The sequence below is a fragment of the Populus alba genome, chromosome 3 (genome assembly GCF_005239225.2).
Source record: "Populus alba chromosome 3, ASM523922v2, whole genome shotgun sequence".
Lineage (NCBI taxonomy): Eukaryota > Viridiplantae > Streptophyta > Magnoliopsida > Malpighiales > Salicaceae > Populus > Populus alba.
In genome coordinates this window covers 14,171,564-14,190,172 of record NC_133286.1, presented here as the reverse complement: position 1 = coordinate 14,190,172, position 18,609 = coordinate 14,171,564, and the positions used below count along the sequence as shown (strand labels likewise).

The window sequence follows — 18,609 nt, the reverse complement described above, 5'->3', positions numbered from 1 at the left end:
TTTAATATGTTGTTGTTTTAATTTTTTTTTAGAAAAAAATATCTTATATTTTTTTTAGTCAAACTATGCTCTTTTTTTTCATGTTGCTTTTGAACTTACAAAGATTATCGGTTTACATCGGGTCAATCATGCACGATTTAATTTATTTTTTCTTCTTAAAAAACATGTTGACAACATATAAATATTATTTTAACATTTTAAAAATCTTGATCCAATCTACAAACGTAGCAGGGTAAATAATTTAGAAGTAAAATAAAATGAGAAAATCATAAATATAATAAAAAAAATCTGATATATTTTTATAAATGTAATAAAGAATTGGTCTCGTAACATTAGGTGTGTAAGAATTGGTGCAAGAATACCTTTAAGAAGAAGCAGACAAATAAACCAACAACGGAAGATGATGCACTGAGGGTCTGTGCCAAGGTTAAGCTCTCCACAAACTATTTTAAGTAAGCATTTTTCATATTGCAAATAATATTTTTATTATTATTGACCACAAAACTTAAATCCTAAAAAAAGAGTTTAAATATTCTCAATTGACAGACTAATCTCTTAAATCTCATTGTATAATTTTTTTAATATAGTGGTATACATAATGACAAAAGAATAAGAATATATAGTTTGTGGTTAACACGCAACTTATTTTACATTTTTTTATTCAATTGAATATTTTAGAAAAGTACACATGGAAAGGAACACGTCATCATCCAAACCCCGAGCCACGAGTGCACTCTGCTTTTCTTTGTCTTCTCTTTTCGTGTACCGCGTCTTAGAGAATAATATAAATCATATCCTGGGACCTCACCTAACAACTTAAGCTATTGAGTTGAGATGGTTCTTTGACATGGTATCAGAGCCTTGATGACCAAGTGGTCACGAGTTCGAATCTCACCATCCCCATTTATTTGATAAAAATTAAGCACAAGGTAATGTGGGCCTGTGCAAGTTTCAAGCCCAAAGGGCTTTCACTTGAGGGGGTGTGTTAGAGAATAATATAAATCATATCCTGGGACCTTACCTAACAGCTTAAGCTATTGAGTTGAGATGGTTCTTTGACACCGCGCAAGTAAAATTGTCTTTCCAAGACACTAAAAAAACAATCCAAAAATATGAAATAGAAATTAAACAAAAAATAAATAAAATTTTGTCGAATAACGTTTGAGTCACGTTACCAAACACTAACTAAAAAGTTAGTTGTGTAGCAATTCTTACACGACTGGCACTCTACCAATTTAAAACAGGTGCCAGCACCTAACTTTCCCGATCGTGACTTTTTTTTTTTTTTTTTTATCCGTTTCTAAAATCAAGCAGCCCTCTCACGGGTTAGGTTAATTATCGCCCAATTGCCCATCTCATATTTCTCGTAGCCCGCCCACAGGAGAAATGGAGCCAGCAGAATCTCTCTTCAATTTCATCATTATTTGCCCTGGGGGGTGCTAGCTAGGTGGAGCGGTGAGCATGTATGCTCCCCCCAATCTGATCATAATCTAAGGACAGAGCCACTGGAGATTCTCTCTCTCAATGAATATATGAATCCTGCACTAAATATAAATGAAAACGAGAAGGGAAAAAATAATGAGGAAATTCTCTTTGTATCTCCCCTCCTTATTAGCTGTTTCCTTGTTTATGGCGCCACTGCTTGCAAAACTTATTTCAGGAAAGATTTGCTTTTCTTCCTCTCTATATTTTTTATGAGGATATTGAGGCAAATCTTTTGTTTATCAAAAAAAAGCTGGAGTAATGCGCATTAATGGATCATCTGAACCCCGCATTCAAGAAAGTATTCAATAATCTTGAAGAGTTTCATTCTGGGCAATGCTGCATTGCTTAAATTGATACATAATATGCAAAAGAATGTACATATATACACAAACAGTAGGACAAGCCCCTCTCCTACTTCCACTTTTCCCAGCCGTATATAATGGAGAAGGTTTAAAAACATCCTCTCCCATCCTAGTACACATCAAGAGGATTTTTCCTCGTCATTTTAATCGGCAGAGCTCATAAAACACTCTGATAATCACACTAGCAAATATAAGTATAACCCCAGTTTTCCTCCCTCTATAAATCACACATCAAGTGCAGCAGCTGGTGCTCTTGACGTAGATCCTTGAGACCTTGATTCAGCAATCTTTGCAGCCACTTCAGCCACAATAAGTCTCGTCAATAGCAAACCTGCAACTAAAGCTGCAGCCATTAACATTGCGAAAACTGCACTCCAGCTCTTAGAAGAAATGTACCCTGTTAATAAAGGTCCAATTGCAGCTCCGACCGAGCCTGTTCCATCTATGATTGCCGTAACAGTGGCCAATGCCCTTGAGTTCCCCTTTAAGGAACTGTGAGTTCCCAAGTCAGCCGAGACAGCTGTTGTTATAAGAGCATAAGGGCCGTTCACAAACATGCCAGTAATGAACATAAGAGCAATGTTTAAACCCAAGGAAAGGTGTCCATAGCTCCGGTAGAAAAAGAGAGCAGGGATGGCACAGTACATGAAGCTTGCTGCTGTAATTGCTCTGGCATCTAGGCGATCAGAAATGTGACCAGCTAAAATCCCCCCAACCACCCCTCCAACATCAAAAAACGTTGACAAGTTTCCAGAAGTTCCATCGGATAAGTACTTTCCGTCAATGGCTGAAAGTTTGATGAGAATAAATAAGTCCACATCATGGATATTATTATGACAAAAAAAAAAGTAGCAAAAGAACACATTTCACCAGTTACAAAATGACAAACACCTATGTTTTATATCTAAATTTATAAACGAGTATCAGTAAGCGAGTCTTCACATTTCTATTGATGTTAAAGAGTTTCAACCAGTCATAGAAGACTCATGAAACCAATGAATCTCATTTTCTCCCTTCACTTTATAAGCACATTAAAGAATGCTACGCAAATTCAGGTCAATCCCAAAAATGAAAAAGCTAAGAACCCCAAATTACCTGTCTGGCTAATGTAGAAAGGAAGCCAGTAGAGAAAAGTATAGGCCACCAGTTTGGAGAAAAATAGGCAAAGAGCAAATGGAGCAACTCCAGGTATTTTCCATGCTTCAATGAACCCCACAGCTTCATGTTTAACATCAGGGTCCGAAGCCAAAAGAGGCTCTGTAACTCCCTCCCCAGCTTTATTTGGAGAATCCAATTCATCTTCATCTTTATCAGCTCCAACAGCTTCGGGACTAACAGGCAGTAACAAAAACACAAGCAAGCCAATAAAAGCAATAACGAGACCAGGCAAAACAAAAGACCAGCCCCACCCATAGCTCAACATTGCAGCAGCAATCAAAGAGCCTGAAATATTCCCAACAGAAGTGTGGGCATTCCATATACCCATAATTAGCCCTCTCTTCCTCTTCCCAAACCACTTACCAACCACCGCAACCACCGAAGGCCATCCAGTTGATTGGAACAGGCCAGCAAGCATTTGCACTATCAAGTAGTAGTAAAAGTTGTGCACATTTGCCCAAAATCCAATGCCAAATAATGACGTAAATATACCAGTTCCAACCATTCCTATTGTCAAAAAGATCCTTAAATTCATCCTATCACCTAGGTGCCCTGAAAAGAACATTCCTATGGCATATATAGCAAGGAAAGCCAAGTCTAGCTCACCAAGCAAGGCTGTTCCGTCTGAGGCATCAAATGGAGCCCAACCTTCTCCAAGTTTCCATGAAACTCTTTTTCTTTCAACTGGTTCATTTGAGTAAGTAATCCTCCATGGGACAAACCTTAACCCCACCTCAGATGATTGTGGGTCAAGGGTGCTCTTGACAATGCTCGTGGTTTTTCGAGCAGCATGGTAGCTCGCGTATGCCAAAAATGTAACGATCAAGACAATGGCTTGATGGGTTCCGTAGGAAAGCCTTCTCTTCTTTACGCATTCTAAGAATCGAATGCCAATAGGGGGCTTATTTTTGTTTCTTTCGACTGGATCCAGAGATGGACTCATGTATAGGTTCTTACCTCTTCAAGGAATGAAGGGGGAGTAGGGATTCAACTTCCTCTCTTAGAGCAAAGGCAGCACGCTGCAAAACAGAAAAAAAAAGAAGAAAAAATCAAGGTTTCACATGAGTTTACAATGATAACTTAGTAACAGACTAAAAGCAGCAGGAGTTGAAAAAACTTTTGATAGCAAGGAGAAAGTCTTCGAATGAGTCTGTATCTATGTCCTACAAGTTTCCACCGATCTTCACTTTAAAGACTGGAACTCTTCTTTTACAGAAGTTCTAAGGGACTCTTTAGAGATTCATTAGAACACATAAACATGAGCTCCTAATAAATGACTCTAGATTCTCTCTAAATTAATTTCTGACACACCTTCCAACTCTCAGCATTATACAAAATTATACTTGTATATTATATCTAGCTCTATGAAAGGATTTCTTCAGTTTACTACCAGCTCAACATCACTCACAGCAAATCAAACTAAGGAACTCAATTGGCACAAACTAGCAACTTTTCGCAGTCGTATAAGACTGATTAATTTTTAAGAAAATCCTCAACTTTGCATCGCTTTAGCAGAGGAGTTCAATTATACAAAACTAAAAACTCTCAAATTCTGTTAATTGAAAATTGAAAAAAAAAAAAAAAAGGATTAAAAAACCCCTCAAACGCTCTAAGAGCTAATGATATCTCAAGTTTCCAAGCGTGTCCAAAAATCATTTTTAAATTCGGGTCAAATAGAGCCCGTATTGAAGAAGACAGCATCAAGAAATATTCAAACTAGAAAAGTCTTCCTCTAAAAAAAAATTCAAACTTCAGTTCTGCATGCGCTAGACTTTATAGTCTATCAATCTAATAGATTTTTAACAAAATAAATCAATATAAAAAGTCCACGGTCAATTAAAAAAAAAAGAAAAAAGAAACACGGGAGAAAGAACTCAAAACAAAAAAGAAGGAACTTTTCAACAATCAGAGATAAACCCAAGATTTCTTGGGCAATAAAAATTACATTTCAACAAAAACCCATTTCTCAAAATCAACTTCTGAAGACTATCTACAGACCACAAACAAACCAGCACGTAAATCAAAAGCCATAATTTCAAAACCAAGAATATGGAAACGAACATTAATCTAAACAATGAACAGAAATCAATAAACACGGAAACTGAAGAGTAACAGCATACCCTGTTTTAGGGTAACAAAGCTCACAGGAGATTGCTTGCTCTCACCTTCTCTCTCTAGAAAACTATCAATCTCTCTCTAAAAAGGGTAACTATGTATCAAACTCTCTCTCTCTGCTTCCGTTTTCTTTCCTTTGTTTCTATTTCTCAAGGGAAAAAACGCCGCGCGCTTGTCGTTGTTGCCTCCAACGGGTGTCTTCTTAATGTTAGCGTTAATTAATATTTTAATCGTGTTTTCAAATGTCCATCCTGTCCTTTGCTTAATTTCGCAACAAGCTGTTTTGCTTTTATTTTATATTACGTGACTTGACGAAAATGCCCTTGACCGACCTGTCATCCTGGATTGAGAAAATGGTTTTTTTTTGTCATTTTTATAGCTTTTCCACGTGGGCAGTTCTTTTTGGAAACGCCGCCTCACACCATCAATTTTTTTTAAAAAAACTAACTCTTTCTGATATTAATATTCGGTTGAGTTTCAGCTTTTTCAATATTTAAAATTTTTCTAACTTAAGACACTTGAGTTTTTCAGTCAGTCATTCAAAAGATGAAGTCCAAGATCCAAAAACAATACTAAATTCATGATTTTACTTCGAATTTGAGCTCTTTGTGATGGCCCGCTCTCTCGAGTGTCCTATGACGACATCGCTGCCGTCGAAGCCCAAACACTTGTTCAGTCCTAAATCCACACAGCTAAGATGCTTGAGAAAACTAATGACTTGTACGCAATGGCCACCGTCGTAAATAAAATATTGCCCTTCAAAGACAAATGGAACATGATGTCGGTTACTCCGAGACCATCACCAGTCAAATGGATTGCGTGTTAATAACTTGATTGTTTCCGCGGCAGATATGTTGTTTTTAAAAAAATTATTTTTTTAATATTTTTAAATTATTTTGATATGGTAGTATTAAAAATACAAACTATATCTTAAAGTCGCTATGTAAGAGATTGTGGTTACCCCTATCATGAATGATTTGTTTTAAAAACAGAGTAAAATACAATTCGTACCCTTGATTAATGGCATTGTCCATCAAATTATGAACAATATGTGAAGGGGGGAGTATAATACTGTAGAATTGTCACTATAAATTGCGTTGGAAATTGGCAAGGTGGATGGTCAAATTTGCAAGGTTAATAATAAAAATGTTAACAGCTGAAACTTAGCATCAAGCACATCCTACAATGACCTTGTCATTTCCCAAGCCGTCATGAATATCACTGTTAATTTGATTTTAAAAAATATATATTTTTAGTTATTTATTTTTTAATATGTTAATATTAAAAATAATTTTTAAAATATATTATTTTCAAGTTAAAAAAAACTTTGAAAACAATAACTGTTGCTATATATATATATATATTACAATTAAAAAAACCGTTCCACTGTCATAATCAACGTGGAGTGCAGTAGCTGAAAGTATGACTTTAGCTGAGGACCACATAGGTGCACTCACTTTTTATTTGCTCCTGATGAGCTGCTTACCTAAGACACGACTTCCTTGACAAATTTTGCAAGTACTATGGATCTTAGCGACCCAAAATGCGGTGGACGCTGCGATCTGTGAAAGCGATTTTTATAGTGTCCTTTACAGTGCGGTTATGATTGTACATGTGATGATATTTTTTTAATTTTTAAAAATTATTTTTTATATTAATACATCCAAATAATTTGAAAATATTAAAATATATTAATTTGAAATTAATTAAAATTTAAATTTTTTCAAAAATATTTTTAAAACACAAAAAAATAAAAAAACTTTATACCTGGTTTACCCAATGCTTGATAAGAGGAACTGAAAAAAATTAAAACCCAAAATTACTAACACAGTAATCACTATCAGGGGGGTGGAGGAATGTAACGCTTGATTATTTTGTAAAAATTCCTGTGTTAGAAAGTATAATAACTGTTATTTTTAAAAATATTTTTTTATTTAGAAATATATTAATATAATTTTTTAAATTAGAAAAAAATATTTCACATATCAAAATAATTTAAAAATAAAAAAAATCAATTTTTTTAAAAAATATGATTTGACTACCTTAATCCAGAAATTACCAGAATATAAGATTGAATATTTGATTTATTTTATATTTTTCGAAAACAGGATTTGGCATCCTACGAACACGACATGTTCTACGAGGTCCCACCAAATCCAAAATTTTCCAACCCCCTTCAGGCTCGGGTCCAGACTCCAGAATCCTCGCCTCGTAGCTGAGAAGGGCAAAATAGTCAAGCTACATAAACTCGCGATACTGCTCTCACAATCTCAGCGGGGTTATTCTTGTACTTCCACGAGCCAGCATCATTTATCGGTGAGAAGCCGCGGGAGCGCATATTCGCATATCCGGAGGGAATTATTCCTCAGCTGCAGGTGTCACGAGTGGAAGGAGGACATTCTGACGTGGCAAGATTAATGGGTCCATGATGACGGGGTGGCCGTGGATGACCGACACTAGTCTGTTTCAGAATTTGAGAAAGAACATAGAAACTTCCTTTTCTGGCTTTTGGCGACGGTGATAGGCGGCTGCCTTGGTTCTTGTTTTGCTTTTATTGTATCTCTTTCAATTTTGTGTTGGAGGGTATTATGTTTGTAGCTTCTGGTCACGATTGAAGGGCACTCCTCTTCAAAAACAAAAAAAAAACAAATTAAAAATATATCAAAACCATATAAATGTTAAGTTCATTTGAATAAATATATGCATGCATGCATAAGTGCAGAATAATAACATGTTTCTCAATTGATGTGGCAGTCAAGGAGTAGACCTATTCCCACGCTATTCTCAGCTAGCGTGGTAGTCAAGAAGTGGACCTATTCTCACGCCGCATTTGTGGTGATTTGATCTGCGGATCATCACAGTAGAGATAGTAGAAGTAGTGGCTAATATTTCTCAATTCTGTTATGTAAAGAGCTGTATTTAAACAGCCCCACTTTGCTTAATAAAGAGTGTAGTTTTTCATCAATCTTGTGAGTTCCATAATCAGAGCTTGAAACACTAACAGTGGTATCAGAGCCTCTACGGGACAGATTGATTGCAGCGAGAGATACACAGTGAGAGTGAGAGATACACGGTGAGAGTGAGAATGAGTGACGATAAGAGTTTAACAAAAATTCCTCATTTCGATGGTCAACACTATGATCATTGGAGTGAGTTGATGGAAAATTTGTTGCGAGCAAAGGGGCTGTGGAGCCTGGTGGAAAACAGCATTCAAGAGCCGATAGTGGGGACTGCGTTGAGCAATGCGCAGCAGACACAACTCGATGATGCAAAAATGAAAGATCATCAAGTGAAACACTATCTATATCAAGCAATAGATAGAGTTACATTTGAACAGATTCTGGACAGGCGCACATCGAAGATTGTGTGGGATTCTTTGAAAAGCAAGTTTGGGGGAAATGCCAAAGTGAAGCAATCTCTACTCAATACATTGAGACGAGATTTTGAGATTCTGCAAATGAAACACAGTGAAACAATTGCAGAATATTTTGTGAGAGTCACTTCGGTGGCTAACCAGATGAGGAGCAATGGTGAGACGATGCCCGACACCAAGGTGGTGGAAAAGGTGCTTCGAACCTTGACAGAAAGGTTCACTTATGTTGTGGTTTCAATAGAAGAATCAAAGGATGTAAGCGCAATGACAATTGACGAACTACAAAGCTCACTTGTAGTCCATGAAGCCAAGTTCAAAAGGCTAGATAAAGAACACAATGAGGAGCATGCATTGCGTGTCTCAATTGGAGATGACAGATTCCACAATGAGCTGAGAGAAAGAAGACGTCCCACCTATCAAAGTCGAGGCAGAGGCAGAGGACGACAGGGATTTGGAAGAGCAACTATGAAATGCTTTAAATGCCATAAACAAGGGCATTTTCAGTATGAATGTCCTACTTGGGAGAGGAATGCAAATTATGTTGAATTGGATGATGAAGAGGAACTTCTTCTCATGGCTCACGTTGAGCCAATGGGATCTGCAGACATTACAACAGAGGACGATGAAGATGCTGTGACACTGGATTGTGTGAAAGAAAATGGTGGAGACGTGGAGCTGAAAAATGAAGGCAACGTGGCACTGGTGGATTGCGTGACAGTGAATGGTGGAGATGTGAAATTAGAAAACGATGTCCTTCTCCTTATGGCTCACAGTGAAACAAAGGAGCTGACAAAGGAAGAAGTGTGGTTTATTGACTCAGGCTGTTCAAACCACATGACAGGCAACAAAAAGTGGTTTGTCACTTTGGATGAGAGTTTTTCGCACTCTGTGAAGTTGGGCAACAATGCTAGGATGCAAGTCATGGGTCAAGGAAATGTGAAGCTGAAGGTTCAAGGGAGGACGCAAATTGTCAGCAATGTCTATTACGTCCCAGATTTAACAAATAATTTGTTAAGTGTGGGGCAGCTGCAGGAGAGAGGCTTAGCAGTGTTAATGAAAAAGGGAGTTTGTAAAATTTTTCATCCGAAGAAAGGCCTCATTGTGCATACAAAAATGACCACAAACCGCATGTTTGTCATGCTTGCTGAATTACATAACGATGCTTGTCTGCAAGTAATACAGGAAGATATCACAGGGCTTTGGCATAAGAGATTCGGCCACCTTCATTTGAGAGGGCTTCAAGGACTGCATCATAAGAAAATGGTGCACGGATTACCAGAAATTCAAGTAGTACACAAGGTGTGTGAAATATGCAACAAAGGGAAGCAACATAGAGAAGAAATTCCAAAAAAGGCTAACTGGAGAGCCTCCGAAAAATTACAGCTAATCCACTCCGATTTATGTGGACCCATAACACCACAAACCGTGAGCAACAGACGGTATATTCTGACATTTACTGATGATTTCAGCCGGAAGACATGGATTTATTTACTTACAGAGAAGAGCGAAACCTTTGAGAAATTCAAGTTTTTTAAAGCCAGCGTGGAGATGGAGACAGGGCTGAAAATTCGATGTCTACGAAGTGATCGTGGAGGAGAATACAATTCTCAAATCTTTTCAGATTTTTGCAACACACAGGGTATCAAAAGACAACTTACCACGTCCTACACTCCCCAACAAAACGGGGTAGCAGAACGCAAAAACCGAACACTCATGAACATGGTTCGGTGTCTACTGGTAGAAGGAAAAATGCCTAGAAGTTTCTGGGCAGAGGCAGCAAAATGGTCAGTTCATATCATTAATCGAAGCCCAACAACAGCACTGCAAGATGCAACTCCAGAAGAATGCTGGACTGGACAGAAACCAAGTGTGGCACATTTCAGAATTTTTGGTTGCATTGCTTACGTCCATGTACCAAATCAAAGGAGGGTCAAGCTCGAAGAAAAGAGTCAAAAACGTGTGTTCTTAGGAGTAAGTGAAGAATCTAAAGCATACAGACTATTTGATCCAGAAAGCGAACAAATCATCACTAGCCGAGACGTGATTTTTGCTGAAGAGGAGATTTGGAATTGGGGGAGGATAGATGGTGACACGGAGGAATTAAAATGGGAAGATGCAAAGCCATTTGCTGACGAAGAAGGCAACGCTGGCAACGACCACGCTGGCAACGCTCAAATGGAAAATGAGCAAATTCAAGCTCAGGCCGAGGAAGCAAGCCGTGAAGCAAGTCGAGCAGACGCCACCTGGCGAGCAAACGCCACCTCATCATCTCAAACAATTCAAAGGGAGCAGCCAAAGAGAATTAGTAGAGCTCCAGCACACTTACAAGACTACATAACTGGGGAAAATCTCATAGAGGAGGAGGAAGGAGACGATCAATTTCTGGTGCTCTACACTACAACAGATGATCCAGTAAGCTATGATGAGGCGGTGAAAGACATAAAATGGAGACAAGCTATGGATGCCGAGATTCAGGCTATCGAAAAAAATAATACATGGGAGTTAGTGGAGCTGCCCAAAGGGATGAAAAAAATCGGAGTCAAGTGGGTTTTTAAAACCAAATTAAATGAAAGGGGAGAAGTTGACAAATACAAGGCGCGACTCGTTGTGAAGGGTTACGCACAAAGACAAGGAATAGATTATAGTGAAGTATTCTCACCAGTTGCCAGATGGGACACTATTAGGATGATACTCTCTCTCGCTGCGCTACGAAGTTGGGAAGTTTTTCAGCTCGACGTGAAAAGCGCATTTCTTCATGGAGAACTGAAGGAGGTTGTTCACATTGAACAACCTGAAGGATACATTCGGAAAGGAGAGGAGCAGAAAGCGTATCGATTAAGAAAGGCATTGTATGGCCTAAAACAAGCTCCAAGAGCTTGGTACAGTCGGATAGAGGACTACTTTAATGGTGAAGGTTTTGAAAAATGCAGTTATGAACACACCTTGTTCATAAAGAAGGAAGGAGGGAGTTTTTTGGTGGTAAGTCTCTATGTGGATGATTTAATTTTTACCGGCAATGATATAAAGCTGTGTAGAGAATTTAAAGCTTCCATGCAATCGGTATTTGATATGACTGACCTAGGAAGGATGAAGTATTTTCTGGGTGTTGAAGTACACCAAACGGATGCTGGAATATTTTTATGTCAAGAAAAATATGCAGGTGAACTTCTTACGAGGTTTGGAATGGGCAGCTGCAATGCAGTTAATAATCCAATGGTTCCAGGAACTAAGTTATCATCACAGGAGAAAGGAGAAGAAGTAAACAACACCGAATACAAGCAATTGATTGGTAGCCTTATGTACATTACGACAACTCGACCTGATATAATGTATGTTGTAAGTTTCTTAAGCAGATTCATGGCCGCGCCAAAAGAAGGACATTTACTAGCTGCAAAAAGAATACTTCGGTACTTAAAGGGGACAATTGATTTCGGTGTTTTCTACAAGAAAGGTTCAGATAACATCCTCAAAGGCTACACAGATAGCGATTTTGCGGGAGACTTAGATGGAGGAAAAAGCACGTCCGGGTATGTGTTCATGATGGGAGATGGGGCAGTAGCATGGAGTTCCAGGAAGCAGCCAATCGTCACACTATCAACTACGGAGGCCGAATATGTAGCAGCTACCACATGTGCATGTCATAGTATATGGATGAAGGAAGTTCTAAACAGTGTTGAAGAAGATTATTGTAAGTGTATTACCGTATTCTGTGACAATAGCTCATCCATTAAATTGTCTAAGAATCCGGTACTACATGGAAGAACAAAACATATCAATGTGAGATTTCATTTTATTAGAGATTTGATCAAGAAGGGAGAAGTGGAACTAGTCTACTGTGGAACAAAGGAGCAAATAGCGGACATCATGACCAAACCACTCAAACTCGAAGATTTTGTGAAACTCCGCATGCTCTTAGGAGTACAAGCGAAGAAGGCATTAAACTGAGCTGAACAAACACGACATGCTCAGTTTAGGGGAGGATTTGTTAAGTTCATTTGAATAAATATATGCATGCATGCATAAGTGCAGAATAATAACATGTTTCTCAATTGATGTGGCAGTCAAGGAGTAGACCTATTCCCACGCTATTCTCAGCTAGCGTGGTAGTCAAGAAGTGGACCTATTCTCACGCCACATTTGTGGTGATTTGATCTGCAGATCATCACAGTAGAGATAGTAGAAGTAGTGGCTAATATTTCTCAATTCTGTTATGTAAAGAGCTGTATTTAAACAGCCCCGCTTTGCTTAATAAAGAGTGTAGTTTTTCATCAATCTTGTGAGTTCCATAATCAGAGCTTGAAACACTAACAATAAAAACTATGTGGAATTTGAGAAGAAGTGGAGCCTGTGAACTTTTAGATTGCAGCTTGATAATGTATGTGGAATTTGAATATTTTTTTTACCAAGAAATATCGGGTTTGCTTTTATTTTAATGGTTTGACATTCTTATATAGAATCCATCAAATGTCATTAAAAAAATTATATTGTTTTCAGGAAAAAAAAAAAAAAAATCGCATTTCCAAACCGTTGTAATTACTTGTCCTCATGGTGCCTTCTGTTTCAATTGAAGGTTTATTTATTAGGCAAGTGTTGTGGGAATTTTGGAACTAAATTTCACGTCGCCAGTTGAGTTTTAGGGTTTTGTTAATTTAGTCCTGATAAAAAGCAAAAAAGCCGCGATTCAGAGGAGGAAACACACGTGAAATGGCGGCGATCAAGAACATGCTGGCTGGATGGCTGCAAAGTTGTACCTGCCATTGAAGCATGTTATTGCCTCGCTATTTATCTCATTCTAAAGAAAAAAAATATTTTCTCATTCTAGAGAAAAGGAGAAAGTTATGTTAATTATGTGGGTGGATTGATCTTATGATGTTTTACAAGGTAAGAACTGATCGAGGAGATCACAAGATGAAATAAATAGAATACTTTGTAGTGATGATGTAAAAAACAGAGTGTGTGTGAATAAGATATAATAAAATATATAAATTATATATTTTAATCTTAACATGTATTACTATAAAATTTTAATTTTTTTAATTTTTTTTGTTTACTTTAGTTTACCTTAAGTATTGAAATAAATAATATTATAATAATTCTAATTATAAAAATTTCGATCGGCCCAACGAGTTACCCCGAGCATGAATAACTTGGGGCCTTGACTGGTTTGAATTTTAAAAAATATGAATTGACCAAACCTAATTAAGTTAAAAATCTTGATCAACTAGTAACCCGGTCAAAACCTGAGTCAAAAACCCATTAATTTTTTTTTAAAAAAAATTGGTCAAAAAAATATTGTTTTAATTGTTTTTTTTTTTTTAATTGGAGTTTACACTCCCGACCCGTTCCAGTTTTAAAATTATAATAACAATCACTTTTATCCCTTTTAACTCGTATTTTAAAAGTATAAAAATCAATTTTAAAATTATTTAAGAGACAAATTTATTTTTACGTCCATGTATTTGTCTCAATAACTAAATATTTTTTTTTATTATTTTTTTTGTCTCTTTAATTAAATATATTTTTATTTTTATTGTTCATGCATTTCTTTTTTGTTCCAAGACACTATTTAAACCCTACCTAGATTATATGAAAATGCTACAAATTAATGTCTGTTTTATTAAAAAAATAAATATCAAAATTAAACTCCACCTTTAAAGTGGTAATGCTCCAGCATTTAAATAAAATTAAAATTCGCTCCAACTTTTTAATTTGTCGTCGAAGATGATGAAAGAACCAAATGCCTATAGCCATTCAACTTCGGTGGAGGTTTTTTTTTTTTTCCTTTCTTAATTTTAATCTGGGCTGAGGTATTTAAGATGGGATTCACATCTGGCGTCTGTGTGTATACTAGACAGGGGAGGGTTCTTGCATGCAAAAGGCAAATAATTGGTTGCTTATTTTTATTTTATTTTTTTAAAATATTCCGATTGATCCACTTTGGGATCCGAACCTTGGAGAGAAAGGCCAGCGTCGTGTCACGAAGCGCCTACCTCTGAAAAAAGGAACAAAGAAAAGGCATGGCTTGTCATTTTCGCAGCACACAGGGTTTATACCGACCTCTCCTCGAATTCAAACTAAAAACGATGATAAAGGAGAAGTGCCCGTTGGCACTGTGATTCAACCTGTTTTTTAAAAAAAAATTAATTTTTTTATTAAAATTAAGTGTGGTTTGTACTTTTTAAATCGTTTTGATATGCTGATATTAAAAATAATTTTTAAAAAATAAAAAAACATTATTGACATGCTTTTCGACACGAAAAACTATTTAAAAAGCAACAATTACCACACTCCCAAACACACGAAAACTCACTTTCTATCCACACCACGTCGGTTCACGCTGTGGGACATGAAGGGCCGCCCTTCAATTGATGACTGGTGGAGACGTCGGTGTCCACCATTAGTTCCGGTGCCTGGTTTTGTTGTTATTAGAGAGGCCGGTGAATACTAGCAATGAAAAAACCATTGGCAAGAAAGGAGGCGGCCTGCTTTACATAGAGTGCGGTGCAGACTTGGAAAAACATGGTGGTTTTTGTATTATGAACATTGGCTAGAAGTGTGTTGTCGACATTGTATAAAAATATGTTTTTATAGAGGGTATCACAGTAAAATATAGAAGATTTTGTGGGCGCACTTCTTTACAAACCAACAAAATATTGATGAGTGAAACCGGAATTTTTTTTAAAAAAAAAAAATAGGAAAAAAAAGTTGAAGAATAAGACAAAACTCAATATAAAAATAGATAAAATGATAATAGATAAAATTATAAACAAAATATCAATTAAGAAAATGGATGAAATTGCAAAACAAAAGTCAATTAGAAAAATTAAAAAATAGCAATTCAAATAATGAGATCTAGATATGTTAAATAAGATATTAAATAATGAAACTGAAAATAAAAAATAATAATAATTAAAATAACGATGACCAAATCTAATACAAAAACCAAATCAAATTAAATTTTAAAAGTTGAAATTGAAAATAAATAAAAGAACGAGAAACAAATTTAATGTAAAAATCAAATAAAAATTAATTTAAAGGGATAAAATTGAAAAGAAAAATAGATAAATAAACAATTTGAAACAATTAAATATTAATAAAAAAATGACAAATATAACTGAAATGAAAATAAAATGGGACACATTTCATTTTTTGCTTGGTCAGTGCACATCATGAGGCCATGAGAGATAAAAGAGAGGGGAAGAAGAAACTTGATCACTACCAAACCACCGAGAACCATGATACACCCGCCAACTCAATGACGCGTTGCCACTCGTTGGAGTTGGTGACACGACAATCTAGCTTTTTATCCATCGAAGAATGAAGCACGCGTTGCTTGAATGTGACGACTATTCTTTACACGTAAACACATTTTCTTCGGATAGAAGATACATTTTGTTATATTATTTTTATATTTCTAAAAAGACCAAAATAACCGTCATTCATTTCTTATATAATGAAAAAAACCAGGATAAAAAGTCTAAAAAACCCTTACATGGTTGTTTATTAAATTTTGTATATAAAGGGTTTGGAAGTAATTACATTATTTATAAAAAATGAATTGATGGAAAAACCCTTCCAATGGTAATCTAAAAGATTTTGGTTATAAGGGTTTGGTGATAATTACACCATGCAACCAACAAATAATGATAAAAAATACCTTTAATACAAGTTATTTTTTGGTTTTAAAGTATTATAGTATTTTCACTATTTTTTTGGAAAGACTAATATGATAAATAAAAAATCAACAATGACCATTATATTCTTATAAAAGAACCATCCCATCCCAAAGCCAAAACTTTTTCTTGTTTTTTTAGTGAAGGAGCAAAAAACACTGTTAGATTGAAATAGCCAGACGCCTATATAAAGTTTCTATTAATATGTTTTGTCTTTCTAGATAATGACGAGAAGACCAGGGCATGATGAGCGCGAATATCTTTAAGGTTCAGAGCTCTTGTCTTTGCCTGATCTCCAATTGCAAAGACAACAGGCTCACTTTTTTCAGCGCCCAGACATGCTTTGGGCCCACTCAGTGCATAGTTTATTATCATCTTATTAGGATCCATATGTGAAACGGGCCTAGTCAGGGAGCATATATTCCAGCCCATCAACACTTTCTTAGTTTTTTTATCCCTTTATTGTTGTAGAAAATGTTACTAAAGCTAGGAGAAAAAATAAAAGAAAGAAACTTCGTTGCTAAACATGATGGAGCGTTAGACATTGAATTTTATTTTTTTTTGAAAAACGGCACTATAAGTACAGAATTTTAGAAAAATAACATAATTTAAAAAAAAAATAGTATGAATACAGCTACATTTTTAAACATTAATTTTATACAACTTCATTTTTACATGATCTGCTAGAGACAGTTCTGGCTCCTGTGGTTAAAAAAAGGTCGAGTATATAAGAAGGTCAAGAATACTGTAAAATAATTAGACTATTAAATTAAGATAATTATTTGACATGCTATCAAAATATTATTAACCAAAAGAAATTACAAACAAGATTCGAGTAAAGCAGAGAAACCGAAGAGTTTAGACTGAAACGGAACTATAATTGATATAAAAAACAGCAGCAGCATCCAAATAAGTTCAAACCATTGGGAACCAAATTTCACAGCTCTGTATGCTTGCTCACTCGAAACATTACCACTAACAAAGACTCCCCTGCAACCTACTCAACCTCAACATGGAAAACATTAGCCCTCTCCTCTTCTTTCACCTTAGGCACCACAACCTTTAGAACCCCATTTTTCATTTCGGCTTTTATTTCATCAGTTTTGTACATTTTCTCGGGCAAATCAATCCTGCTGCTGTACCTCCTCGCATTCTCTTCATCGTCCGATTCCTTTGCTCCTTCCCCTTTAATTACCAGACTGTTCTGCTCCACGGAGACCTTAACATCCTCCTTGCCAAGACCAGGCATATCAATTCGGAGATTGAGAGCATCATCGGTCTCCCGCGCATCCCATCCACGGCGGAGTCCACCAGCACGGGGGGCAGAGACGAGTGGGTTTTCCATGAATTGGTCCATCATGTTAAGGACCTGGGACAAACTCCTCGTTGGTGAAAATGGATCAAACACGTCTGCAGTGTCAAATTGAAACATAAATTGTTAATTACTGGAACCCAAGGTTCAAACCCTCTGTTTCTGCTTAACAGAGTACTAATATCAAGCCAAAATATGAAACTAGAGGGAATAATGTTATTATAAATATGAAATTTAGAGGCACATGCAGAAGTGGTGTGTATCAAATCTGTTAGAAAGGAACGAAAAGACAACTACCAGAGAGAAAGTCATCACGGCTGCGTGCAAGAGAGCGACGGGAGGGGCGATCATCAATCCCACGGCCGCTTTCATGATCACCATCATAGTCTCTGAGGGCATTAGTGTTGAAATGGCGAGAAGAAGAAGGAGAGGTGGCTACCGGGCGGAGAAAGGAACGGAGAGAAGAGCTTTTAGGGATGATGCTGGAAGAGACAAGTCTCTTGAGAGCCAGGGAGGAAGCCATTGATGGTTTGATGTTGAACTTGGGAAGCAAGACAGGGAGATTTTTAGTATTTGTATTGTTTTGTTTTGCTAGCTTCTGATTTTAACCTGATGGAGAGGGTAGGGGGAGGCGTGGATTTTATATGGATGGTGGAAGGTGCTAGAAAGAAGGTTCGGGAGAGAAATTCTGTTATCGTGGATGATTCTGGAAGGGACGAGGACACGAATCTCCTCCTCCTCCTTTACTACTACTATTATTATATTCCCTGACTTCTTGTTCAAGATATACGGACCAAGTGATCAAATGTGGAAACAGAAGGACTCGTTTGTTTTTCAACAAAATATTTTATCTTGATCTTAATTATAAAGAAAATACCTTACTTATTAAACTTCAACCCGCATGACAGGTTAACTCAGTGAGTCCAGTTAGTTTGAAAAACCAGCATGAGTAAAAACCCTGCCCATTTATAATCCGAAGGATCTGGCAAAACCTGGTAAATATTTTTTTCTTTTATAAATATATTTTTTTTTATCAAAAATTTATTTATTTTAGTTTATTATTAATCATTTTTAAAGTTTACTATATAAATATTACAAGCATGCTTTATTTTTTAATGTAAAATTTAAAAT

General features: G+C 36.4%; 2 protein-coding genes across 4 annotated transcripts; both read right to left on the bottom strand.

Moving 5' to 3' along the window:
* Positions 1-1,786: 1,786 nt before the first annotated feature.
* LOC118028614 (putative glycerol-3-phosphate transporter 1) lies at positions 1,787-5,322 on the bottom strand. Of its 2 annotated transcripts, none has more exons than XM_035032283.2 (3): positions 5,171-5,322; positions 2,943-4,024; positions 1,787-2,634 (listed from the first exon to the last, which is right to left on the bottom strand). In XM_035032283.2, the coding sequence occupies exons 2-3, from the start codon at positions 3,946-3,948 to the stop codon at positions 2,072-2,074; spliced, it is 1,569 nt and encodes a 522-aa protein (XP_034888174.1). In that variant the 5' UTR covers positions 3,949-4,024; positions 5,171-5,322; the 3' UTR covers positions 1,787-2,071. The 2 variants fall into 2 exon arrangements, with proteins under 2 accessions (XP_034888174.1, XP_034888173.1); XM_035032282.2 differs by having other exon boundaries at positions 5,126-5,316.
* An 11,613-nt stretch (positions 5,323-16,935) lies between these two features.
* On the bottom strand, positions 16,936-18,210 carry LOC118028615 (23.6 kDa heat shock protein, mitochondrial). Of its 2 annotated transcripts, none has more exons than XM_035032284.2 (2): positions 17,773-18,210; positions 16,936-17,576 (listed from the first exon to the last, which is right to left on the bottom strand). In XM_035032284.2, exons 1-2 carry the CDS (start codon positions 17,999-18,001, stop codon positions 17,164-17,166), a joined length of 642 nt encoding a protein of 213 aa, XP_034888175.1. In that variant the 5' UTR covers positions 18,002-18,210; the 3' UTR covers positions 16,936-17,163. The 2 variants fall into 2 exon arrangements, with proteins under 2 accessions (XP_034888175.1, XP_034888176.1); XM_035032285.2 differs by having other exon boundaries at positions 17,776-18,206.
* Positions 18,211-18,609: the final 399 nt, after the last annotated feature.